Here is a 26,803-nt window from a genome sequence, read left to right on the forward strand (position 1 = left end):
TTTTTGGTTTCAAAACCAGTTCAGAGGCTTGATCTGCTGTTGATTTGAGAGAAAGTCAGAGGAGGTCACAAAGTCATGTCTGCTCTCCGCCATCTTGGCTCTGTCCCTTCAAAGTTTATTTAATGAGAGATAGTTAACATAGGAAGTGCACTAAAATTAAAAAGGGAATCAGTAAGGGTTTCTCATAGAAGGTGAGATTTGGAGGAAGTCTAGGAAGACAGCAGGCAGAAATGAAGGAGAGATTTTCAGGCATGTGGGATATCTGGTGAAATTGCCTGGAGTTGGGAAGTGGAGGTTCTTTACAAAAAAGAATAGCCAGGAGGGCTTTCCCACTGTATTGCTGAGGTTCCTATGCTGATGATCTTGATGAGGTAACAGGGAACCCAAATAATTGACGTCTAGTGGCAGGATTGGGGTACAGGGAGTCACATGGAGCTCCCCTGCAACCCCTTAGGATTCGGCGCAAGGATACAAAGTTAAATTAGGTCTAGTGGTGGCGAGAGTCCCCTGTAAATGAATTTACAGGCCTGAAACCTAGATGGGTAAAAAGAGGTTTATTGCAAGGTTTGGAAGCAAGGTTAAAGTCTGGTTAGTAAAAGGCATTAGATAGAGGAAGATACATACCGACAGTAGCGGCGGGGACAGAGGGTCTCTGATGCAAGCATCTTGGCTGGCAGCTTTCAACTCTCTGACAAGATGATTCCACCTTGGCTCTTTTATCTGCCTCAAGAAGCCTATGGGCTGATTCCTGGAAGGCCACATTTTTGGCGGGCTTTTTAGATAGTTGGGGGGGGTTGGGTTATCTAAGCCAGCTCAGATCTGGTGGGGGGGGGCTGGGTACAAGCCCAAACTGGCTCAGATACTGATCTCTCCCCTTGGGGTTTTGACCAGATCTTGTAAATCAAAGGTACAAGGAATCTTAAAGGGGGGTATGCCCGCATCAATCTCACTGATTTTCATTCCTCTCACCCAGATTATCATTTCAAAGTTTGAAGCCTCATCCAAATCTACAAGTTTCAGAGAATATGATTTTTTTTTTTAATGAATAAAAAGAAAATGACAGATAATACAAGGTAAATTGTTAATAAGGAAATCCTATGTGGAATTCCAGATTTTCAGCAGATTCATGTCTCTGTCAGAAATTTTAATGAAAGTTATTGGAAATGATTTGTTTGCTCTCGGCTTTAGAAGAAGCTGGATAATTTAATAGTGAAAGATGGTAGAATTATTTGTTAAACAGATAAAAATCAAAAGTTCAGTTATATATATTCTTATCTATGAAACATAGATAAGAATATCTTTCTTCCACATTGAAGGAATATCTATTGTTTTTAATGTAATTCTGATAGAGCTTATCAACAAACATTCAAGAATCAATTTGTGCTATGCATTGTGCTAAGTGTTACAGAAACAAAGAATAAAGACAATCTGTACTCAAGGAGTTCAAACTTTAATGGGAGAAGCCAGCATGTAAAAAGGATCTTAAGTATGAAAGACAACAGTCATAAATGGAATACACTCTTTGGTGTATGGTTCCTAGTATTGAATCCTCCCTGTATTTCTAGTTGCAGTCCAATTTCATCACAGTGCACAATTTTTTGATATATTTATATAATTTCTTTGTGACTTTTTTTTGAGTCATTTTTTACTAGTAACATCTATTTGGAGTTTTCTCTAATTCTCCTTCTCTTCTTTATTCCTTCCTAATTTGTGAAGTAAGACCAAGTTTATCAATTGAGTATTATTCAGTCTTTCTCTGTCTTTAAAAGTAACTTATGTAGACTAATAATTTGAACTGTCACTTTTTTTTTCTATAAGAACTAATTTATAGCTTTCTCAATTTCTTTTTCTAAAATAGAAATATTAAGGTTTTTTTAAATGACTCTTTAAGTACTTATAATACCGCATTTCAAGTCTTATAAATTTTCAGGTATTTAATGCATATATAACTGGTGTCTAAAATGTTGCTCATTTGTCATAGTGCTCACTACTTTAATATTTCAAAGGGTATATATTGCTACAGTTAATTCCATAATGTAAAGCATCCAATTTCAAAATTTTAATACCAAGAACAAAGTTGTGTCATCCCAGATTGTGAATGGAAAACATAAGATTATAAGATTTATTTGGAAAATTATATTCTAGTAAGATCTCCTTTAAGGAGAATATAGAACTTAAGTCAGTACAATAAACAAAAGAAATCTCTTAGGAAGATCTTTACTTACTCCTTGAATTAACAATAGGCAGGTCCTGTGAATGCCAAATACAATTTTTAAATGTACCAAAAAAAAAAAAATGCAAAATAGTACAGAAGAAGCCAGTTATATTGAAATACAGTTACCAAAACAAAACAAAAATGAATCAATCAAATTAAATATTAATAAATATTAAAAGTAAATTCATAGATCCTGTAAAATTCATGGAGTCTTTACTGTGTTATATGGTCTCTCAATTAAAAATCTCTGCATTACATTTATACATGATAATTATATACTAATTAAAATGCATGTCTCTTGGTTTTTAATGCTTTACTACAACAAAAACTGGTACTAATAATACTTGTGTGTGTGTGTGTGTATGTGTATATATATATATATATATATATACCCTTCCCTTTTTCTTTTATGTTTATAGACTATGTATTACCTGATGGTATTACTGGGTCATGTTGTATGCATAGTTTAGTGACTGCCTTCCAGAATGGCTGAACCAGCTCATTTTACCACAGAGATAAGGTAGCAATATGTTTGTTCTCTCATTTAACCTCCAACAATTATCATTTATCCTTTTTGTTATCTTTACCAATTCATTTGAGATAGAACTTTAAAATTGTTTTAATTTAAATTTCTCTTTTTATTAATAATTTCTTCATATGGATGAAAGTCTAATTCTTCTTTGTTTGATATACTTTTTTCAAAAGTTTAATTGGTACCAAATGGTTTTCATTGCTGTTTTTTTAAATAACATAATTTGAGCTAATGAAGTATTAATCATTTCCATTCATTCCTACTTTTTGTACTATATGCTTTTAAATTAATTTTCTCTGTCTCAGTAAAATATTACTTTGGTGAGTATTCTAGCACTAAATCAATAAATTAATTTTAATGTTATTTTAATGTTTATTGTATTTGATATGACCCAACCATTTTTACTGAATTTTCCTCTAATTATTTTATGTTTTGTTCTTCATTTGTTCAAGAGGCATTTTGTAACTATTTTTACAAGTATATTTTGGAAGATTGAATCCCAGATAGTTTGTGCATTTTGTGATTATTTTGAGTGGAACTTTCTTTTCTGTATTTACTGCCTGGATTTTATTATTTTTGTGTAATAATTCTGTTGATTATGGGGGATTAATTTGTAATCTGCTAATTTTTCTAAGCTATTACTGTCAAAATTAGTTGTTATTGGTTTTTTTTTCCTCTTTTTTACTAATTAGGATTTTCTAAGTAAATCACATGTAGACAGAAAGTAGGAACAGTTTTATCTCCTCTTTAGCAGTTTTCTTTGCCTTTATTTTTGTTATTGAGACCATTTCTAAAAACTGTCAAATAACAGCAGGGAAATGGCACATTCTTGTTTTAGTTCTTTAATTACTGAAAGCTTCTGTTGTTTCTCCATTGCATTACTAAGGTTCTTAGAAGTTTTTGTCATTTAAAAAAAGATTTTTTTTGTCTATATTTTATAGGATTTGTAGAATAAAACAGTGTTATACTTTACCAAAGGCTTTTTCTGTATATAGTAATATAAATATTATTTTGTATGCTTTTATTTCTAGTATGATTAAGTAAGATAGGGACTACACTTGTGATTTTATAAGTATGGGTACCTCTCAGGTTAAGAATCTTAACTGGACCCCTCTGCAACATTTAGACTTAGAAAAGGGATATGTATAGTAGTGGTGACAAGTTCAAGTAGAATAAGGGCCACCAATCCATGCATAACAGTCTCTATAGCTTTCATCCGAGGCCCACATATTTATATTATCTATGTTTTGTTTTTATTTATTTTATTAAATATTTCTTAATTATATCTGGGTCTGGGTCAGGCTACACTTAGCAGTGTTATTGGCAGTGTGTTGTGGACTGCAGACATGTTTCTCTAATACCTTTGGCCCAGAATACTGAGAAATGAAGTAGTGACTTCACTTGTATCATACTGCCTATATGTGGATTAATTATGTTCATGTTTTTATAAGGCTGACTCATTCTCACATTCTTAGTATTGACCCAATGGTTTTAATGGATATTTTAAAAATATAAAATGCAGTGGTCTTTTTGAAGGGATTTAATTTAAAAATTTTAGGTTTATATTCATTAAGGATTTTGGTCCTTTGTTTGCTTTCTTTGCTTTAGCTTTTCCCTATTTCGGTATTGAACTAAATTTATCTGATAAAAGAAATTTGATAGAGGGTTTCCTTTCTGAATTTTGGATAATAATTGCATGTGATAGGCTTAATTACCCTTTAAAAGGTTGATAGAATTTTCTAAATTTCTATGAACCAAGACTCCTTTCACCTTCAAACCCAATAGTTTCTGCAAATTAATTAAATTTCCTTTTCTGAAATTGTATTATTTATTATATATTACATTTATATTGAATCATTAATATTATAATACTAGCTAATTTATTATAATATTATATTCATTTTTATTTGCCCTTTGGCTTATTGAGTATCTTGTATTTCTATAGATAGTCTGATGCTTTTGAATTCTTATTTTCCTGGCACATAACTGAAATATATGATTAAGCTATAAGGGCTGAATTGACTTTTCAGTAATTCTCCTCCCTCCCCTCAAAAAAATAATAGTAGATGGCTTTTCTGGTAATCACCAAATCAAAATTGAGTTGTTCTTTAAACCCTTGGGATATATTGGCACACAATATTATTCTCTATAATTAATTAATTGTATTTAGTGTTTTTTAAATTAATTTTATAATTATACATTTTTTGACATTATATATGCATGAGTAATTTTTTTTAAATAACATTATCCCTTGTATTCATTTTTCCAGATTTTCCCCTCCCTCCCCTAGATGACAGGCAATCTCATACATTTTACATGTGTTACAGTATAACCTAGATACAATATATGTGTGTAAATCCAATTTTCTTGTTGCACGTTAAGTATTGGATTCCGAAGATATAAGTAACCTGGGTAGATAGACAGTAGTGCTAACAATTTACATTCACTTCCCAGTGTTCCTTCTCTGGGTGTAGTTATTTCTGTTCATCATTGATCAACTGGAAGTGAGTTGGATCTTCTCTGTGTTGAAGATATCCACTTCCATCAGAATACATCTTCATACAACATTGAAGTGTACAGCGATCTTCTATTCATTTCACTCAGCATCAGTTGATGTAAGTCTCTCCAAGCCTTTCTGAATTCATCCTGTTGGTCATTTCTTACAGAGCAATAATATTCCATAACCTTCATATACCATAATTTACCCAACCATTCTCCAATTGATGGACATCCATTCATCTTCCAGTTTCTAGCCACTACAAAAAGGGTTGCCACAAACATTTTGGCACATATAGGTCCCTTTCCCCTTCTCAGTATTTCTTTGGGATATAAGCCCAGTAGTAGTACTACTGGATCAAAGGGTATGCACAGTTTGATAACTTTTTGGTCATAGTTCCAGATTGCTCTCCAAAATGGCAGGATTTTTTCACAGCTCCACCAACAATGTATTTGTATTTAGTTTGTTAATTGTTTGTTGAATGTTAATAGATATTTTTTCCAGAGGCAAAAGCTATGAATGCTTTGTATAAAGTACACAAGCACATATATGTGACCTATATTTGGAAGTATCATCAGTATTCTTATATTGTTAATAAATGTATGATACTTTCTATTGAAAGATATGAGAGTTATATCAGAGAGGAAGTTAGTAAAGTGCTTTGCTAGTAAATCATGCATTTCTATGAATCACTTGATCAAATATTTTTTAATGAACCTTACTTGGTCCTGCTGTTGTGCCATTTTCCACAAAAAAGGTAGTTTTAGTTACTTTCTTTAATATTATTATTCTGCTATTTATTATTTTGATAGTACTCAGGATTTTTCATTTCACCTTTGGTTCACCTTGCACTCATTGTATTGCGTTTATTTTGAGTATATAACCAGAAGTTTTCCACACCTTTCTTCTTTGCCTTTTTTTCTCTTTTCACATCAGTTTGCTTCCCAAGATTTATAGTTTTTGATCGATATTGAATTTTTTTTGTCCTTTGTTCTACTTTGATTTTTAAATCACTTTAACTTTTTGGCTTTTTCTTTTAATCGCTGATTAAAGATATCAAGAATTTCTGATATGCTTTAATTTTCTGTACTTCCCCCCCCCCTTTTTTTTTTTTTAGTTGTTTGGTGTTCAATTCTCTAATGCAATCTAGCTAAATGTTAAAATCTTCTAGTGTTTTTCTCTGTGTTTCTGTCATTTTCTCAAGTTGTTTCTGCCATGTGCCTTACGATGTTTATCCTTAGGAATATGACTAAATAATTCCACCTTTTCTTCTGGCTTTCTTAACAATAGCATTTGTTGCAGGATATATCATTGTGTCTAAGTCATAAAATGTTTTTACATTATGTTAATAATAAGCTAACAGAGTTTGTTTTTTCATGTATCCAAAAGGAACAAAAAAGATCATCTTTTGGCACAATGGTGAGATACAGATAGAGAGTAAATATTATGTTATCATTAGAGAACAGGAAAAGTACATAAAGGATATCATCTGATAGGATAGATAAGAGGAAGAGGACCAGTTAGATAGGAAGATAAGTAAGAGATGGCTCATGCATTCATTCCATTGGTAGTTTTGGAATGTCATGAAATCCTGAGGAAGGTCCCTAATATGTTGGTCGTATCTCCTGTGAAGGATTTAGGAGAGGACAGAGGCAGAAATTATATGTATAAGAGAGCATGTATAAATTGTAATCTGTACTATCAGAAGTCATCCCTACGTTAATGTTGAATTCTTGTTGGAATCCTGCTCCAGTGGTGATGAAGAATGAGGTCCAAGCAAAAGAATGTCTTATGCAATCTTCAGATTTATTGGTCAGAGAGACATACATACACATACACACATACATACATATATACATATGTGTATATATGTATGCATGATTCCAATGCCTATAGAGTCAATACATAGTATACTCTTTGATATTCCTGTATCCAGCCAACAAACCCAATCTACTGAAATGCAAAAGATTAGGTCAGGATTTTTGCCACTTCTGCAGAAATGTAAATAGTTGTGATAGCATCAGAACAAAATTGTCACATCAAGTCCTCAAGTACATTTCTCCCAAATGCCTTTAGTCTCCTTTGTAGACTGCTTTTCCTGTCCTAAGTTCAAAGGTATGTCTTTGATCTCTTATATAGCTTTGTTTGCATTTTGCTTCAGCCACCAGGATCTTTATCTATGTATTAAATAGGTCTGTCTCCACTGTTGTTTATTGGAAGGGAAATTAGTAAGCCAGGTTACTGTAAATTGCAAAACCTGAAATGGACTCTCACCTCCTGGCTCTCTACAAAATCTCACTGAAACTGTCATGCTCTATTAAGGTTTTTGACTTGAGTATCTTTGTCCAGTAATGGCAATGGCTGGATTTAACTTTGGCTTTATTGTTTGCTGGAATTTCTGAATCAAAAATAATTGTAAATATAGTTGAAAAATACTAGGCAAGTGACATTTTTGCTGTGGAGTAAAGAAGTCAGCAATAAAGAATAAGACAATTACAGTGATTCAAATCTTAGGTTCCAAGTTTACTTTTTACCTATTTTGAGTGCTTCTCATTTTGGGAAAGGAATATTTAGGCATCTATAGTATTCCATCCCAGATGGCTCTATATTTCTATTGGAGTAAAGGGATTCTTGTATTTGCTATGTAAAATGCTGATTGAGAACCTTTCTGAAGTCAGTAGCGAGTATTTTAGATCTTTAACTTCATACATTTGTCCTAAGAGTTATGGAAACAGGCCCCAGGGTCATAAATCTGAGGGAAAACTTTGTGCTCACAGAGAGAAGCTTTCTATGGATTTGTATGAAACTTCTTTTTGTCTCCATTAAAATAAGAATAATAGAAATGGGTTGATTGTGTCTTATTTTCAGCCTGGATTGTATAAAGCAGGGTTTCTTAAATTGAGATTTGTCAAAAATTTTTTGAAGAATAACCAGTTAAATATAGATTTATAATCCTATTTATTATATTTTATGTATTTTAAAATATTATAATGAATTATCTGTCTTCACCAGATTGCCATAGAGCCCATGACACATAAAAAGATCAAGAACCCCTGGTTCTAAAACATTCCTAAATTCTGACAATGTTCAGGGAAGAAGAGCTGAGGGAAGGCATTTTCCATAAGATGGCTTACAGTGTCCTAATTTTAAAAATCTAACAAATGTACTGATTTATGGACCTTAAATATAAACTATGAGTCCCTCTTTTTCTTTAACCTGCTTACTGTAATTTTGGGGTAATTTTGTGGTTATATTTACTGCTAATTCTCTCATGTCTTTTTTTTTTTAAGGCTTCTAGGCAAGTATTTTAAAAACACAATTGAGATTTTCAAGTTAAGATGTCTGGTACGGTTACTTACAGCTTTAAGTTTTCCTCTTTCTAAATTGTAAAATATGTTACGATTTTTATTGACTTGGTTGCATGTGCTGTTGTTTTAAAGTACCAGGCTGTCAAGATAATAAAGTCAGCACATTGTATAGCTTGATATGTTATCTTCTTCTCATTTGGTTTTCACATTTGAGTCTTAAAGAAAAGCCCAGAGAAAAAGATTTCCTAAAATATTTTGGTATAGTATATTTGATCCTGTGCTATTGTACCACATTTTCCGTTTGTAAAAAATGTTTCTGTCTTACGGGGTGGAAAGGACATTGAGATAACATCTTGGCTTTAGTATGAAAACATTGTTTCTTAGTTTGAGACAATAATTTCCTCTCTTAGGTTTTAAAAAATAGGGATGCTATATTTAACTTTTCTTATGTGGCTATGCACTTCACCCAGAGCCTAAAAAGCTTAATTACTTCTTAACAATATCTTATTCTCTTATTTGCTTCATTACCTTCTTTGCTGCATTCTTTTAGATAATTTCAGAGATAATAACATTTTTTCTAATAAAGTGAAATAATTATATTTTTTAAAATCTGTTTTTCATTACCAACACAAAGTTGAATGTTGTAAATCCTCTTGAATAAGTAAAATTGAAAAATATTTAATCTTGTAAATAAAGAAATTCTAGGCTATATATAGTTGAATCTAAAAATTTTTTTAATTAAAATCTTTTTTCTTTTTTTTTTTTATTCCATTATTGGAAACAAAAACCATCAATAGCCAAACCTTTCACATAATCTGTAGGCAGTTGTTATAATAAGGCCAATTAATTCACTTCATTAAATAACCTTAGTGTAAGGCTATTATATAAATCCTAATAGTTCAGTAAACCATCCCTTTTAATTCTTCTTTCATGGAAAGGACTATAGGTCAGTGGAAAAAGGAATGAACTTATAGAAGTTGTAGGCTCTACTTCTATGACCTTAAGCAGGCTATTTAACTTTTCTCATTATTCTCTTCCTCTATAATATTAGCTGATTGAACTAGAAATATAAGATCTTCTCAACTCTAACAATCTTTGATTTTAAAATCCAGCTAGAATAAATAAAAAGTCTTACTTATCAGTTCAAAAGATCAATTATACCAAGTATAGAACAGGAGAGGTTAAAGTAGACAGCATTTTTTTTTAAAGGACTTGGACATTTATTGAACCACACATCTAATATAAGTCATATTTTAATTTTGTAATTTAAAAAGCTTATATATATTTAGATAGATATTAAAAGAAGCATAAAATTGAGAATATGGTTTAACATGGCTTACTGTTTTCGGTTCTCATCAGACCACATTTGAAGTACTGTATTCATTTAATTCTAAGTACCATTAATTTTGGAAATTGATAAATTTGATAAAAGAGGACAACTAAGATATTATGAAACAATTCACTACAGGAAACTAGAAACATTTGGGATAAGAAAAGACTTAGAAGAGACATGGGTACCATCTTCAGATCTTTTTTGAAAAGTTGTCATCTGGAAAAGACCTTGCACTTGTTTCACTAGATCCGAAAGAACAGAATGAGAAATTTTACAAAAGTGTTCTTTTAGAACTGTCTAAAAGTGAAATGAGCCAGCTCCTCAAATAGGATCTGGAAATTAGAATTACTTACTTATGCATCAGATATAGATTGGACTAAAATACATCTGATATCTTTTCAGCTCAGAGCATCTATAACTCTTTGAGTATGAGAATTAATGAGATGAGAATTGTATCATCATACCCAATACCACACAAACAGAGCACACAAATGAAGTCACAGGATATGTGTAATAACCAGTCTTTCCCACTCAGAGTTTTTTTGAGGCAGTCTTTCAATCTTTCAGACTTTTTTCAGAGTCTTTGAGGAAATGAAGTTAAATATATAATTCTTTACAGTTATCTCACCCCTCTTTCCACTAGGTTACACATTCACCACCTATTAGTATTAGGTTTTTAACTCATAGAATGTAGACATAAAAAGAACCATGGGGAATACCCAGGGAAACCCCTTCTAGATGGTATGATTAAAGAAACTGAGGCTTAAAACAGGAAGAAAACCACTTGTTTAGTGAATAGAATAGATAACAAATTTGTACAAATATGAGGAAATTATTATGTAATAATACAAAATACAGAGTTTATATTTGATATAAACTTGGTAGTAGTGGATAGAGCAATAAGCCTGAAGTCAGGAAGATGTGACTTAGAGAAAGTTATTTAAACTTTGTTTGCCTTAGTTTCCTCTGCTCTAAAATGGGAATGATAGTTACACTTATCTCCCAGATCTTTGAGATGACCAAATTAGATAATATAGTACCTGGAGCAAAGTAGGCCCTATGTAAATAATAATTATTGTTACCACTTTGAATATTATTAGATCTTTCTCCCTGACATTTCTTACCAAGAATTATAAGCCCTGAGAGATGTTCTTTGTTCTCTCATGACTATTTGCCGGTTTTAAAAAGTGATATATAAACCCTATCTATATTCACAGCCAAATAACAGTAGCTGTGTCTACTGTCCCTGGGCAAGTGACCTAAGTTACTCAGTACCCCCAGACAATGTTCTAAGACAATAGGTTATTTAGAAAGTGTAGCACTCCATTAGTAAAGAGAGCTTTCTCATTGGTAGTTTCTTATACCAGTGAAATCATAAGTTCAGATCTCCTAAATACCACCCAAAATACTTTTAATAATTTCTGTCTCATAGTCACATAATAAAAATTATTTCTGCCAGTTTACTTTAACTTACTACTCTTCAATGAAGAGATTTAGTAGATTATGAACAGAGGAATAGGACATATTACATAGTTTTCTAAAATCTTGAATGCCGTGGTGTTTCTACCAAAAGAAATTTGATGGTTTCATAGATGGTTTCTCCCTTAATATGACTTCCATTTAGTGGCAAATTACTTGCAAGATAATTCCCACTGAAAGAAAATGTGTCTTTAAGTTTTGTTTTGTTTTGTTTTTTAAAGCAGGCTCATTTTCGGGAGCTGAAAGTATCAGAAAACAATAACTTGTATCGTGTCTTTAAAGTGATTTAAGAAGAAAGGTGATAATGATACTTACGTAGAATGAAATGCTATAGCTACTTGTTAGAACATTGCTCCACATGATCTTTTCTGGATTTAATATGTGAGGATTTCCTCATGTGTCTCCTCAAATAAAGTCACTATATTCAATAAAAGCCACACATTATTATATTCATAGCCTAGGTGTTAGTCTTGTCTGCCAACATCAACATCATAAAGGAATTCTGTTGTACTATTGTGTGTGGGTAAAGCTAACTACCATGGAGTGCCTCTCTACTTAAAGGCTTGAAGCAATTTCAGACGTATCCTGAGATAGACGTATCCTGAGATATAACATAGTATGCCCATGAAGAAAAAGAGGCAGATATTTTTATTTCCACTCTATATATTAATAAACTGGGGTCACAGAGAAGTTGTGTATTCATTCTTTCCAATGGAACAAACTTCTGAGCTCTCCCTTTTGAGACAATGCTTTCCATTTAGATCAGAAGCATGCAGCTGTTTGATTTTTCCAGATATATTAATTTTGAATTAACCTTGTCTTGTGTTAGTGTGAATACACACATCCAAATACATACACTCATATGCACTCATACACACTCCTTTTCTGGACAAGGTCTTATGTGTTCTCTGTACTTTTAAAATACTACTGTGACAATAAATTGGGTTGTACTTTTGAGTTCTTTTATTTGCAGTTATCAATCCAAGCAGTTCCTTATTTCCTTTTTCTCTTATTATGAGCTCTCTGCCTTGAAGGCTTCTGTTTGTTTATCTTATATTTTTAAACCTTTTTCATTCCTGAATCAAACAATGGAATTTTCCCTCCTTCAATGTTACCTATGGTGCTGGAGAGCAAAATCACATATTGAATGAGTGTCTTTCAACTGGTTTGAGATACATTTAGATTACATTAAATTTTATTTTATCTAATATCCCCATTCCCATCTTTTTCTTAGTCCCAAACCCTTGTAACAAAAGTACTGTAATCTAATTAAATTCTTTTTATAAAATATGCTATATGCATTCTTCCCAAATGCAGGTATAATAGTTTTTATGAAAAAAAAAAGTAGAAAAATAGAATGAAAGATATAAAGCTGCTGAAGTTTTCTGGTCAGATAGCTTTATTCAGTTTAATAATGGAAGTCACATTTTTCTTCTTTTTCTTGTTTTTCCATTGTAAGGGACATTTCCTTTTGAATACACATAACAATTTAACTCAGAGAACTACTATATTTCTTTTAAGTCACATAAAATCTAATAAATGTTAGTGTTCTATAAACTCTTGATAAACTTCTAAATAGCTAATAAAACTTTGAATTAGCTTGACAATGTTATTTATTCCTAGTATCACTGTTTGATAGGGAACAAAGAATTAATGGTGCATTGCTCATCACTGCCATATCTCCACTCTCACAAAGCATATACCCTTCCTTTCCCTCTTTGATGCATCTATAGCAGCTGGGGAGGATTGCATGCCATTTGCCTCAGTGAGAAGCCTCAGATGAGTTCTGACAGTTTTTTCAGAGGCATAGGCAAAAGAAATCAGCAACTCTTGGTACTTGATCTAGAAATAAATTTGATCAAATCTGGCTGAAACTTAACTGGGCAGTCCCTTGGGACCACTCAAGGCTCCTGACTTCTAAAAGGTTATTGATGATATTTTCTGAGTATGTTCTCAGAAACATCCTACTAGCAGGATCACATTTGAATTTGTAAGGCACCTCCAACTATTTGTATTGCATTTTTATCTTGAATTTTCTCCCCAAATCATGTTTTAGTTTCACCATCATTACTTAAGCTCAGCGTCTTTGGCCTCTACTTGACAACATAGATAAAACATCCTTTGGAAAGTAGGTGCACACTTGAAGTCTGAGTGCCTAGTTTACCTCAGATCCACACAAAACTGCTGTCTGATATATTGAAGACAAATTTTTGGCATTTCTAACCATATTCACTTTCATTTTCTTCTGGGGCAAAACAAGTTGGAGAAAACTCAGGATAAAGATTTCAGAAAAGAACAGAGTTGTATTTAAGGAACAATAATACTTAAGGATATTTGGCAAAAGTAGAAACATTAAAACTAAAAGGAAAAAGGAAAATTTCCATGTCAGCCCCATTGTTCCCCTATTAAGTAACCTCCAGTGTTTTAATCATATTTAGCCTCTTTTTAATAGCAATTTAATCATTTAGAAAAATAATTCCCCAAATTAAAATATGGTATAACACATTCTTATGAGAGCTAACACAAAACATACTTTGTATAATGAAAGTCGTTAGCAAAAACTCAGTAAAAGGTGGCAGCAGATAGGACAACTCTGACATCACTGAAGGTTTCTGATTAGAATGTCAGCTTCTGCCTGGTAGCTTTGTCTTGCCATGTTTTAAATGTTGATTTTTCTTGTGACATTTAGAGTTCTGGTCTCACATTTGTAGTATGTAGAGTTCTGGTTTCATGTAAGTTGTAAGGAAAATTTGAGCCTTTTCACTGAAGGAAAGTTCAGAGCACCGAGATGCTGCCACAGTAAATCAAGTAGTTCCTTCATGAAGCTTTTTTCTTCATGATATATACAATTTTGAGTTCAAAGATGATCACATTTGTATGTTCTGACAGATAGCAAAGCAAAAGAGTAATTTAAAATGCCAATTGTTTTATTTTACATTTGTTCAGTGAAGTACGTGAAATAACTGTTCTTTATCACTACTATCTTACCAAGAATATACATAAATTTTCACCGAGGGAAATACTGCTCCTTTGTTTAATGACCAGTGTATTGGAATGGTCTTAACCTACATGTGATTTAAGACCCTTGTCATTTTTTCACTTAGAGAAACAAGTCTGTCTGTATAGTTTGTCTCCAGCTTTACTTCTTTCTTCCACTCCCAGAACCCCAAGGATTGCAGAAAAGCCAAGAAGCTTGTGTGTAATATCAACAAAGGCTGTGGCTATGGCTGTCAACTCCACCATGTTGTCTACTGCTTCATGATTGCATATGGCACTCAGAGAACTCTCATTTTGGAATCCCATAACTGGCGTTATGCTACTGGTGGATGGGAGACTGTATTTAGACCTGTGAGTGAGACATGCACAGATAGAACAGGCACTACTACTGGACACTGGACAGGTAAGAATCCAAGAGGTATTTATTTTCTTAAGTTCATAGTGTGTACAGCACTGAAGATCTCAGGATCGAATCATTAAATGACCAAATCTTCAGACTTTTCTTTAGAGCTTTTAAAAAATATTACAGTTGTCTTTCTTCTGTGCTCTAAAGTGACAAGCATTTTTTATGCGAACCAAATTTGAAGAGTATTGAATTTTATAGTTTGATATCCACATTTTTATATGGAATCAAAGATTCCTAATAGCCTTTCTGGAAGTAATAGATTATTTCAGTGCCAGTGAAATTGCACAGTATATAGAATACTGAACTTGAGTCAGGAAGGCCCAAGTTCAAATCCAGCTCTAGACACTTATTAGCTATGTGTTCGTAATCAAATCATTTAGTTTGGGACTGTTCCAGTTTCCTCAATAATAGAATGAGGGTAATGATTGCATTTATCTCCTAGGGTTGTTGTAAGAATAAAATATTTGCAAAACATTTTACAATCTATAATTTATAATCCTAGCTATTATGTGTAACTTTGCCCATTTGTAAAACTTCACTTTATATATATATATATGTATATATATATATATATATATTTTTTTTTTAATATTGGAGTTTTAAAGAAATGGCATTATCAAAACAAAACCACCAAATAATTCCCACAAAGCTAATGTGGTACCCTTTTCTTCTAAGATAAAGCATTGTACTTGGAGTTGGAAGAAATCTTTCTGATCTGTAGCTTACTGATATTGGCCATATCCCTAAAATGAGATCTCTTTAAAAGAAAAAGAAAGACCAGATATAACCTGATGAATAATACCAAATATGGGGTGGGTGTGGGTGTGGGTGGGTGTGCTGTTTTTTAGATTTTTATTTAAGTCAGATTTGGGGAAAATATGAAGCTATTTTCAAACCAGTATAATTGATATGATGTAATTGACATTAAGTAGAGGTTCATTAAATTGTCCATTTTGCTTCTATGGCTCCATTTGAAAAATTGAAATCATTTTGTCTTGTCACAGTTTTCATAAAGTTTAATTGCATAATGTTTATAAATGGCTTTGAGCTTCTCTGAGATGGATGCTAGAGTAATAGAAAGAATTTTCTTGTAAGATAGTTTTTAATCAGTGCTTAGGAAGATTTAGCATCTATTCAGCAATTGGTTCTTAAAGTCCTTCTCATATTTTAAAACAAGCTTCTTCCCTTAAAATCAGAAATTTAGTTCCAAGGGTATATCTCCTGTAGATCAGGCTGGCTGCTGTCATCAAGTGGTGCTATCAGATTAGGTATCAAGGTTTTGAAGATGCTAAATTTATCAGCTAAGAGAGGCAGCTCTTCTTGGCTCCCTGTGGCTAACTTTTTCATTTTGTAGACTATATCCAATTTCAAGCTTCTGTGAATGTGAAACTATGCAATCAGGTTGGTACAAATACTGCTGTATTTCACTGCTTTTAGTAAAATCTGAGTTTTTAGTTGGTTATCACTTGTTAGGAAAAAAAAAGAGGTATAATGAATAGATCAAAATTTATGCTCCAATCTATTCTTAATCGAGGCACTAGTTTTCAATTTTCTCTTTGTCCTTATTTATTGTACATTTGGGAATGATTATGGTAGTGGAAGATTCAGAAATTTAAATTTGTCAGAAGTTCACAGGGCCAGGATCATCTCAATCACTCTTTTCTCCTTTGCCACTTTGAAGATGAGAAAATGGAAGCCCAGGAAGTGAAATGGTTTTCTTGAAGTCACTTGGAATGATTAATGGCAGAACCATGACTCCTCCAGAAGTGGTCAGGACCACATCTCTGATTCCTACTTCTTCCATTTCATGCTGCTTTGTGTGTAAATACAGAATGACAAATGAAACTATTGCAAGTTTTTTAAGTTCCCACTCTGGTAGTTATGTCACAATTATAGATTCCCCAAGTTGGAAGGATCCTCAGAGGATCATCTTGTCCAATTTATCCTCTAGTCAACTCACTTGCTTCCATAGGCTTCAGTTTCTTCATCTTTAAAATGGAGATAATTAGATTAATTTAAAATGGAGATAATTCCTAATACTCAAATTGCCTACCTTGAATTGTTGTTGAGGGAAAGATCTTGCAAATTACTATACAAATATGAGTTATTATTAGAATATAAAAAAGGAGTTAGCCTATTTTGAAAACTAGTCATGTGTAATTATTACTAAAATTTTCCATTTCTTTTCTCTACTCTCTCCTCCTAATAAGCCTATCTTATATTTAGTATTCACGTGTTCAAACATTTTATTTCAAATCTGCATGAAGCTGAACAGATATTTTAGTTAATCAGCCACAAAAGGAAAGTTGCCATTAGTGCATCTGCATCCATTCTCTCTGTCACTTACATTCATTTTTCAGGGTTGTAAAGGACCCATTTCATCAGTAAGTTGCAGCCAATGGCATAGAAGTATAGTTTATAGTAAATTGTATGCTTTTTATCACTGCAGGTACTCTTTCAAATCATGCATTTGTTTTCATGGTTTTAAATTGAACTGCCCTTGTTAGATACTTTTCAATTTATTCAGATTAGTAATATTTAGTCTTAGAGAACATTATAACTGAACTGATACGTACTGTAACTTATTGTTAGAATTTTTCTTTGAGTTTAAGTGATTTTTGCTTTTAAAACAATGGGTACTTTCTTTTGTTGTTAATCTGTAATGTATATTTTTGTTATTTATATATGTATATTTTATATATGTATATTTTATCTACATATGCTTATTTTTTTTTTTTTTAATTTTTACTAGTTTTTTTTAGAATTAAGGAAAAGAATGAAGACCAATAACCACTTTGACATTAATCTTTTAGTTAGGCATAAAGTAACCACATCTGTTATTATTCTGACATGTGCAAAGAATCTTGGGATAATTCCCTCGGCACCACTGCCATGAATTATTATTGTTCCTATCCATTTAACATGATATGGCTGCAAATAGAATTTAGTGATTCCACCTGAACACTGTCACTTGTACAAATCTTGGAGTGCATAGCTGATGATTTTAGTGATGATGTCATACTTTGTTGCAAGTTTAATTCTGTTTTTCCTTCATTACTTTATATTTTTTCTGGAACTATATTCTTAGACTAAGCATTTTGGCTTAAATGAAGCAAAATACGAAAGATCATGCTTTCAACATCCTTTCAACATTGAAAACGTCATGTCTATTCCCAACAGGTGCATGTTCCAAAGAGGTTGAAAAAACAATCTATTTATTTTGCTAAACAGAGCCAAAATGTTTCCTAAACTTAAGCTAAAAGGTTAAAAAGGTCCTAATTCTTCTCTAAAGAATGATATTTTATATTTTAGAATGTTAATTTGGCCTGGGTGATTGAAGATTTTAATAAATGCATTTTTGTATTGGATTTCTCTTGAATTAAGTATACTGAGTTTTTAAAAAGTTGTTTCTAAATATAACTTTCAAAATGGTTTGATAGGGAGGGAGTGGGGAAATCTGCCAGTAAAAGATGCAGTGATTAATATACTCCAAGCTAGAGTATTCCTTCACTAAATCTCCACATCTGTACTATTTTTTTTCCTTGAAAAAAGTGGATGGTTCAGTTACTTTAGTGTAGCTAAACCAGTTTGATGTTTTTATTTTTGTGTGTTTGTTTTTTCCACCCTTTGTGACTAGCCTTCTTTGATTGATATTCTGTTTGGCTAATAGCTAGAACTGAATCACAATGTCTAGGACTTCTCTTTTTAAGTGGAATTGATGGTTATATTAATTATAGTAGAAGAGGTTTGTTGTTTTTTCTATTGAGATGTGTTTAATATAAATACCATGATTACATAGCCATCTGCTGTATTTCCATAATCAGACTGCATCCTTGGACTCTATGAGCCTTTCATGACCTAAAGAGAGGGAAACAATTGAATACAGAAGCATTTATAGATAAAACTATTCTCTTACACTCTAAAATATTTTTTCATTAAAATAGATACATTTCTTCCTTCCTTTTCATTTGTTTCCCCTTTAGAAAGAAAAAGGATTTATATCCATGATTCATAGAGTGACCTTATAACACATCAAAGGTGCATCTTTGCCTGAGATGAGGAAAGAGAGAGTTCCAGGAATGTTGAGAACAGCAAATGAAAATGCCTGAATTCTGGAGATGGGAGTACCACATGTGGAGAAACTGCAGGGATCATTGAATCCTAGGGTTCAGTAGTGTGGGGAAGAATTGAGATGTGAGAAGACTGGAAAGGTAGGAAGGAACCTGGCTGCCAACCAGAATACTATATTTGGATGTGGCCATAGGAGTTGATTGAATGGTCAGCATGGCCAGACCTAGCACATTTTTGGAATAGACCAGGCATAATTTGATGAAGGCATATACCAGCTTAATAGCAGTGTTAGAGGAGGGAAGGGGGCTTATACTTTGAAGATAGAAATGGGGGCAGCTAGGTGGCGCAGTGGATAGAGCACCAGCCTTGAATTCAGAAGGACCCGAGTTCAAATCTGGTCTCAGACACTTAACATTTCCTAGCTGTGTGACCCTGGGCAAGTCACTTAACCCCAGCCTCAAAGGAAAAAGAACATAGAAATGACATGACTTGTAAAGTGATATGGAGGTGAAAAAGAGTGAGAAGTTGAAAATGGACATCCAGGTTGTGAGCCAAGTGACTGAAGGATGTTGCTAATGTATATAATAATAGGGAAATTAAGAAAAATAAAGGAATTGGGGGGGGCAGATAATGAGTTCAGTTTTAAATATGTTGAGTTTAAGATATGAGACATCCAGTTTAAGATATCCAGTAGATAATTGGAGATAGGGGACTAGAGATCAGGAGAGATTGAAAACAAATCTGAGAATCATCTTTGTGGGGATGATAGTTGAATCCATGGAGAAGTGATGAGATCAAGTGAAGTAGTGTATAAAGTGAAAAGAATTGGGCTCAGCACAGAACTTTGGGAGATAGCCATGATTAATAGGCATAGATTGGATGAAGATCCAGCCTAGAAGGCTGAGCAGAAGTAGTCCCATAGAGGAAGAATCATGAGAAAGCAATATTATGAAGAGAGAAGTTAAAGTTTCAAGGAAAATAAAATTGCATCTAAGTGGTGTGAGATAAGAAGGAGGGAGTTCATGGAAAATGACCTTAATTTTTTCGACAAAATTTGAGACAAGGTTCTCATCTGAGAAGTGGGGGGGAAAGAGGGCCATGGGAGATTGGAGGAGGAATGGAAAAGTTTTGGAAAAGCAGCTTTGTGAGTGGGAAAGCAAATCAATTAAGGAGATGTAAAAGGATTGCCCTTTTTAAGGGACAGAGAAGTGCAATTTCATGATTTTTTTTTAGCTTTGCCCAACAGAGTAAAAAGAAGAAAAGTTATCCTCCAGGAGCTGAGGCTTGGCAAGGTAACATATTTGATTGGATAAAGGAACAAGGGACTCAAGAGGACAATGGAGTTGAACTTGTTTCCCAAGGGGTCAAGATGAGGAAGGGAGGAGAATATAGTAAGTGCCTTGGTGGAAGATTTGGGAAAGATCTGAGAGTGGAGACTTTAGATTTTACAATAAGGATGAAGAACAGATTTAGGGGTTGTAAAGCAGAGAGTAAAGAGGAAGAAAAACAGATTGTGATTAGAAGAGGAAAATTTGCGTTCATCAACATGGAAGTTCATTTGTGGGTGATAGCAAGACCAAGGACATGATCATCTTTGTATATGTTGAGGGGGAGGAGTTGGTACAAGGAAGTCATAAGCTTATATGCCCGTTTTCTTTTCTGTTGTTTTAATGTTGAAATGCCCATGTTTGTTGATCTTTGTTCAGTTCATAAGTAAAAAGGATTTTTAAAAAATCAGTTCTTTCATGTTTATAAGCCATTCTTTCTAAGAAATAAAAGAAAATGAACTGAGGAGTAAAAGAGAACATCAAGGGACCAAAAAATAGTCCTGAGGGGCTAAAGATTTAAGGGGAGTTTAAGGAATAGGAAGAAGAGCTGAATTAATAATCTATGGACTTGGATGAAAACTTTTTATGTTAATTATCTCTGATAAGGACTTGATCTCCAAAATATCTAGAGAATCAGTACAACTCTTAAGACCAAGACTTATAGGATAGGGAAAACTGTAGATGTTAATAAATGCTTTTCAAAAAAAATTGCAAATAATCATGTGAGTTATGGGTCTGAACCACAAAAACAAAAAGGAAAGATGCCTTTGACTATAGACATTCATTGATATCGAGATCTTGTTCTTTCTTTATTCCACTACTCACTTTTTATTTGCCAGGTTGCCCTGAGTCTCTTACAGGTATTGGTGAATTGCAGCCTTTATTAGTCCAAAATAATTGGCATCTTGCTTCCCAGAGATCAGCTTACACTGCCACTTTACTAATGTGGAAGGCTATTAATTTGAATTATGTTTCTGGACTTCCTTTTATGTGAATGAAGAATTGGCTTAGAGTATGTCAATAATACCAACAATGTTTTTTTTTTTGTTTTTTGGTTTTTTTTTTTCAGGTGGAAAGGGAATTTGCTTTGATTTTGAATTTTCTGTCAAAAATTGTGTAATGAACAATAGTCAGTCATTTAATTTCTGCTTGAACACTTGTACCAGTGGGGAAGTCACCACTCCACTTCATTCAGTTTTTGATCAGCCTTAAGTATTTTTTGGCATTATTATTATTATTAGCTTCAGCTTGCCTCTTAACAATTTCTACCTATTACTTAGGATTCTGCCCCCAGGGGTCAGTGGAAATAATCTACTCTTTCTTTCACATATCAGCCCTTCAGATACTTGAAGGCAGCTATCATGTTCTTTTTCTCTATCAAACATCCCCAGCTCCCTCAACTTGTCTCCATATGATACACACACACACACACACACACACACACACACACACACACACACTCTCTCTCAAGGTATATATACTCAAGGCCCAGCACCACTTTTGATTACTTTTCCCATTAGCACTCTCAGATTAGCTGTCCTCTTTGATCCACAGACATGGTAACCAGAAAAGAATACATTTTTTCATGTAGTCTTCATGTACAGGAGGGTAGAGAATAAAATACCTTCCTATTTCTAGAAACTATTCTTACTGTGTCACATCACAATACTTACTGAACTTAGAGTCCACTGAACTGTGCAGATCTTTTTTGAAACAACTGCTTTCTTAACATAGTCCCCTCTCTCTTATACTCAAGAAGTTGATTATTTATGCCCCGGTTCAAGATTTTACATTGAATCTATTGATTTTCATCTTATTAAATTCAGTCCAGTGCTCTTAATAACCTGTAAAGATCCTTTTGGATATTGACTCAATCATTTATTGTGTTAGCCCTGCTCTTCAGAGTTGATTCATCTGTAAAATTTGATAGGCATTCTATTATCTATGCTTTTATTAGATATTAGAGTCATGAATAAAAATGTTACAATAGCATAGGGCCAAGAACAGATCTTTTGGTCCATTTTACGTACCTTGTAATAAATCTCCTTTATATTACTATCCTACTGTAGTATTTGATGCTTTCAGGATGGTAATTGAATATTTAGGATAGTGACTAAACTGATGAAGTGATTGGGGCAGATTAAGGTTGGGTGGGTGGAGAGTGACAAATCAAAGAAAATTCTACTTGTTGATATGAATTTTAGTGAGATCAGAACTGCTTTAGTTCTAGAGCTTGAAGGCTCATTGGGGCTCTCTAGTCCAAATTTGTTACAGAAGATGAAACTGAGCCTGCAACAAATTAGGAGGCATGCTCAGTCATACAAAGAGGAAATACACAGTTTAGCATTTGAACACACCTTTCAAACTCTATAGACTTATTTCCAGGGGACCACACTGCTACTAAAATTCTTTGTTTTGTGATTTTTTTTAAATGAACATTTTAATTAGTATGACATGAAGATGTTGACAAGTGTGAGTGAACTTTGAATTGGAGCTTTCTGTCTAGTTCTCTCCCCTTCCCCTGGAATTTAAAAAGGAGGAAACATTTGATCATAGAATTTCAGAACTGAAAGAGAAAGGGCTCTCCTTTTAAAAATGAGAAACTCTAAGCCCAGAGAAAGGTTAAGTGACTTGAGAGTGAAGAAAATAATAAAGATACTCTAGATATCTCTTGTTACTTTTTTAGAAACTTGTTATATTAATGAAATTCTAAGTCTCTTCATTCCCTAAATCATTTTTAATACAGGTGTACCAGGATTTTTCCTTATTTATAAAACTGAATTCTTCTATATATTTCATTAAAGCAATCTCAGAATCATACCATTTTAGAGCTTGAAAGAACCTTAAATGTCTAGTTTGACTCCACTTGACAGATGAAGAAAAGGCAAATCAGACCTATGGCAGAATTATGTCTGTGCAGCCCAGATTTTCTGCGGGCAATCACTTTATCTGACCACACATTAGAGACGAGTATATGAACAATCTATATTTCCAACTGGGTCATGGCACTAAGGGACTGTTTAATATTTGGTTATAACATTGCCTCTTTCAATTCGATTCAGATAGCTCTGGCAAAAGTTTTAACCTTTAGAGACAAGGTTTTGGAAGCATTATTATTTGTGTAGGAATGTGATAGTAAAAGATCTAACAATCACCTGGGGTTTAAAGTGGGAGAGGAGGAAGACACAGAATGTGTGAGAGGGAAGCAGAAAATGTATCTGTGGCACACTTTCAAGTTTTATAAAAATTTCATAAGAATTTTTTAAAAATTGCTAAAAAAAATATCAAGCCTTGATTTGTGGGATTTTCTGGTTTCCAAGGTTCACATTGAAAATTTAATAATTGTGGCGTATCTTCACAAATAATTGTATCAATAAAAAAAATGTAAAGGACTACTTACTACTTAACCTTTTGGATTAGACCATGATATTACTACTTGATATAATTCAATATCAAGTGAAAAAATTATGGCTTTGTTTTAATTATATAATGTTAACATAAAAAATTATCATTTCTCTGAAGAACTCAATGTTTTCATTATTTATTACCTCAACATTACTTATTACCTCAGTAACCTTGTGAAGGCTGTAAAGTATAGTATTTATGTATTCCAAAATATCTTTTAAAGAAATAAAAGTGTTGTCCAAATAAAATTCATTTTAGAATGAATTTCTGAAATGAGGGCCTGTGAATCTGTATATTTTTTAAAATGTTTGGTTATTATACATCAATATTAATTGATATCCCTTGTAACCTCTATTTTTATGCATTTAAAATATTATTCCCCGTTGAGGTCTAAAGACTTCACAGACTGGCAAAGAGGGGTTCATGATACACAGAAAAACTTAAGACCCCTACTTAGGAAAAATAATTGTTATAACATCTTTTTTGTTATTTTTCTTCTTTGCCCATATAAGCTTATTTGCCCACCTTGTACCATTTTTACCTATTTTCTACCAAAGTATTCTACGTGGAGTCTACCAGGGTCAAATTAGAAATTTAATTTGTTGATATAAAAGGAAGGCTCCTTCCTAAAAATCTTTTTTTGAAAAATGTGCTGTTCATTTTATTTGGACAGATAACAGTTTTATCTTCATGAAATGCCCAGCTGTTATGTTCGTGAAATGAAACTGTATAACGTTTCACCAGTTTAGGTCTTTATACAGTTTTGGAATTTGCTTTTATGAGTAATAAGCATAAAAATATAGGTTAGTACTAACTATGAATCTTTATAGTGATATTTCGGTGTATAACAAAAAATGGCTTAGAAATTTTCTTAGGTGTGGATATAACTTGTTTATGTAACAACAACTAACATTTATATAGCAGTTTATAATTTGCAAAATGTTTTTATATCATTTTATCAACCTTGAAAAGTAAGGCTCTGTTATCATCCTCTTATTATAATATACCCAATAGGATATATTATAGATGAGAAAACTAAGACAGGCAGAAGTTGTGACTTGAGAGTCATAAACAGTAAGTGTCTAAAGCAAGATTCAAAATTTAAGTTTTTCTGATTCCAGGGTCAAATGCTCATCAAATAGGATATATGTAAAGGTAATTATAAAAAATCTGCAGATGTAATCCATTATCATCACCTTTATCATGCTTTGGTTCTTAATGGGTGTGTGTGTGTGTGTGTGTGTGTGTGTGTGTGTGTGTGTGTTTGTTCATAGCTGCCTTGATCACTTGCTTGAAAAAGAGTTTTTATAAATATAGGTTTACATTATTTCCTGACACAAAGATGTTCCTGCAAAGTTGTAAGTTGCTTTTTTTTTTTATAATCAAGTTATATTTTACATGATCAATCAATGATAGTTGACTATTAAAATAGGGCTCCTTCCTTAATTTTCCCTCATAATCTTTTTCATCATGGTAATCACTGTTTTATAATAAGAGTGTCACCTCTTTATTTCATTTTCAAATTTGGATTTTTTTCTTCCCATTTCATTTTTTTTCTTTCTTTTTCTGTGCATGCTTATGTTTATCTTTGAGCTTCTCTTGACTTTCAAATTCAGAGTTAAAATATTTCAGCAGCTTTTTAGTAATGGATCCTCATATGATGAAAATTTAGTAGTATTTTAAGCCTTCCTCAAGTTCAGAGTGCTTTTTGCCGGGGCAGCAGAGGTGGTTGAGTAGACAGAAGCCCTGCATTTGGGAGGATCTGAGTTCAAAATTGGCCTCAAGACACTTACAGGAAGGTGATCCAAGTCACTTAACTCTATTTGCCTCAAGTTCCTCATTTCACAAAATGAGCTAGAGAAGTAAATGCAAACCACTTCGATATCCTTGTCAACCAGAGTCAGATATGACTAATTGAGTTAAAGAATGATTTATACAAATAAAATAATCATTTGTATCACTAAGTTAGTTCAATTCAAAATATTTTTAAGCATCTACTATGTTCGGTGAAATTCCCTTATCTCCTTTGCACTGGAAATACAAATATAAACAATACATAACTTTTGGACGTAATTTTTACAACTTACTAGAAAAATATGACAAATAAATAATTATGGTATATGTTTGTGTGTGTGTGTATGTGTGTGTGTGTGTGTGTGTGTGTGTGTGTGTGTGTGTGTGTGTGTACATAGAGAGAGCTTTTGAGAGAGGAGGAGAAAAGACATTTTTCTTAATCATATGATAGAAAAGATTCAAGAAAGAGAAAATCAACAATTCTTTGTTTTTGGTGGTTATAATTTATTTTAAACTTGAATACAAAATTTTTAAAAATGTCATGTACACAGCAGAACATGAAAGGATTCAATATAAAGTAACATATTTCCATTTTAATAAAACATACAATAAATACTGTATGTAATTTTCATAACTGTCCAGCTTTTCTTTGCTTCCTTGTAAATTATCTTTCTTACTTTATTTTTCTCCCTCCCTTCCTAACCTACTCAAAAAAGTTAACAGTTAGGCATGAACACATGAGAGAGTGTCTGTGTGTGTACACAGACATTTTATTGATTTATACACACACCCATATCTGCAACCATATACCTATTATACATTGATGTCTATAAACATGCACATATATACACTCGTCCATATATGTAAGACCATACTATGCTTGTTTCTACTTGTCATCTGTTTCTCTGGAGGGATCTTCTTTCATAATTCCAAATCTTCCCATGTTTTTATAAATTAACAAGCTTATTATTTTCTAGATCACAACAACATTTTAGTTTAGTCATAATCTGAGAGATTGTCTACAAAGTCCTTCCCCCCTTATTTTTAACTGAGTTAGAAAAAAATAGAGTTTTAGTAATTTAATTGGGATAGCATTATATAAATAGATCAGTTTGGTAAAATCATCATTTAAAAAACACACACACACACACACACACAAACACACATTTTATCTATCCATGACAAATAAATATTCAATTATTTAGATCTAACTTTATTTCTATATAAACTGTCTTATGTTTATATTCATATGTGGGTAAATTCATCCTATTCACATTCTAAGGTATCATTACTTATATATTTTCCTCCTTCCTATTTTCCTTCTCTGTTTTTCTTATCCTATTCTTGTCCCTCCTCACTCTTCTTACTATTTTGTCCTCCTATTCTCAACAACCCTTCAAGCATACCTCTCTTATCCTCTTCCCACTCTATCCCCTTG

General features: G+C 32.8%; 1 protein-coding gene across 4 annotated transcripts in view; it reads left to right on the plus strand.

The window, feature by feature from the left end:
• Positions 1-26,803, plus strand: part of FUT8 (fucosyltransferase 8) — a 442,206-nt gene that overhangs the window by 332,389 nt on the left and 83,014 nt on the right. For all 4 annotated transcript variants that reach the window (XM_074290407.1, XM_074290405.1, XM_074290406.1 and 1 more), the window contains one exon: positions 14,527-14,764. In XM_074290407.1, the coding sequence (XP_074146508.1) occupies positions 14,527-14,764 (238 nt within the window). The remainder of the gene's footprint in view (positions 1-14,526; positions 14,765-26,803) is intronic.

Source organism: Sminthopsis crassicaudata, chromosome 2, assembly GCF_048593235.1.
Source record: "Sminthopsis crassicaudata isolate SCR6 chromosome 2, ASM4859323v1, whole genome shotgun sequence".
Taxonomy (NCBI): domain Eukaryota; kingdom Metazoa; phylum Chordata; class Mammalia; order Dasyuromorphia; family Dasyuridae; genus Sminthopsis; species Sminthopsis crassicaudata.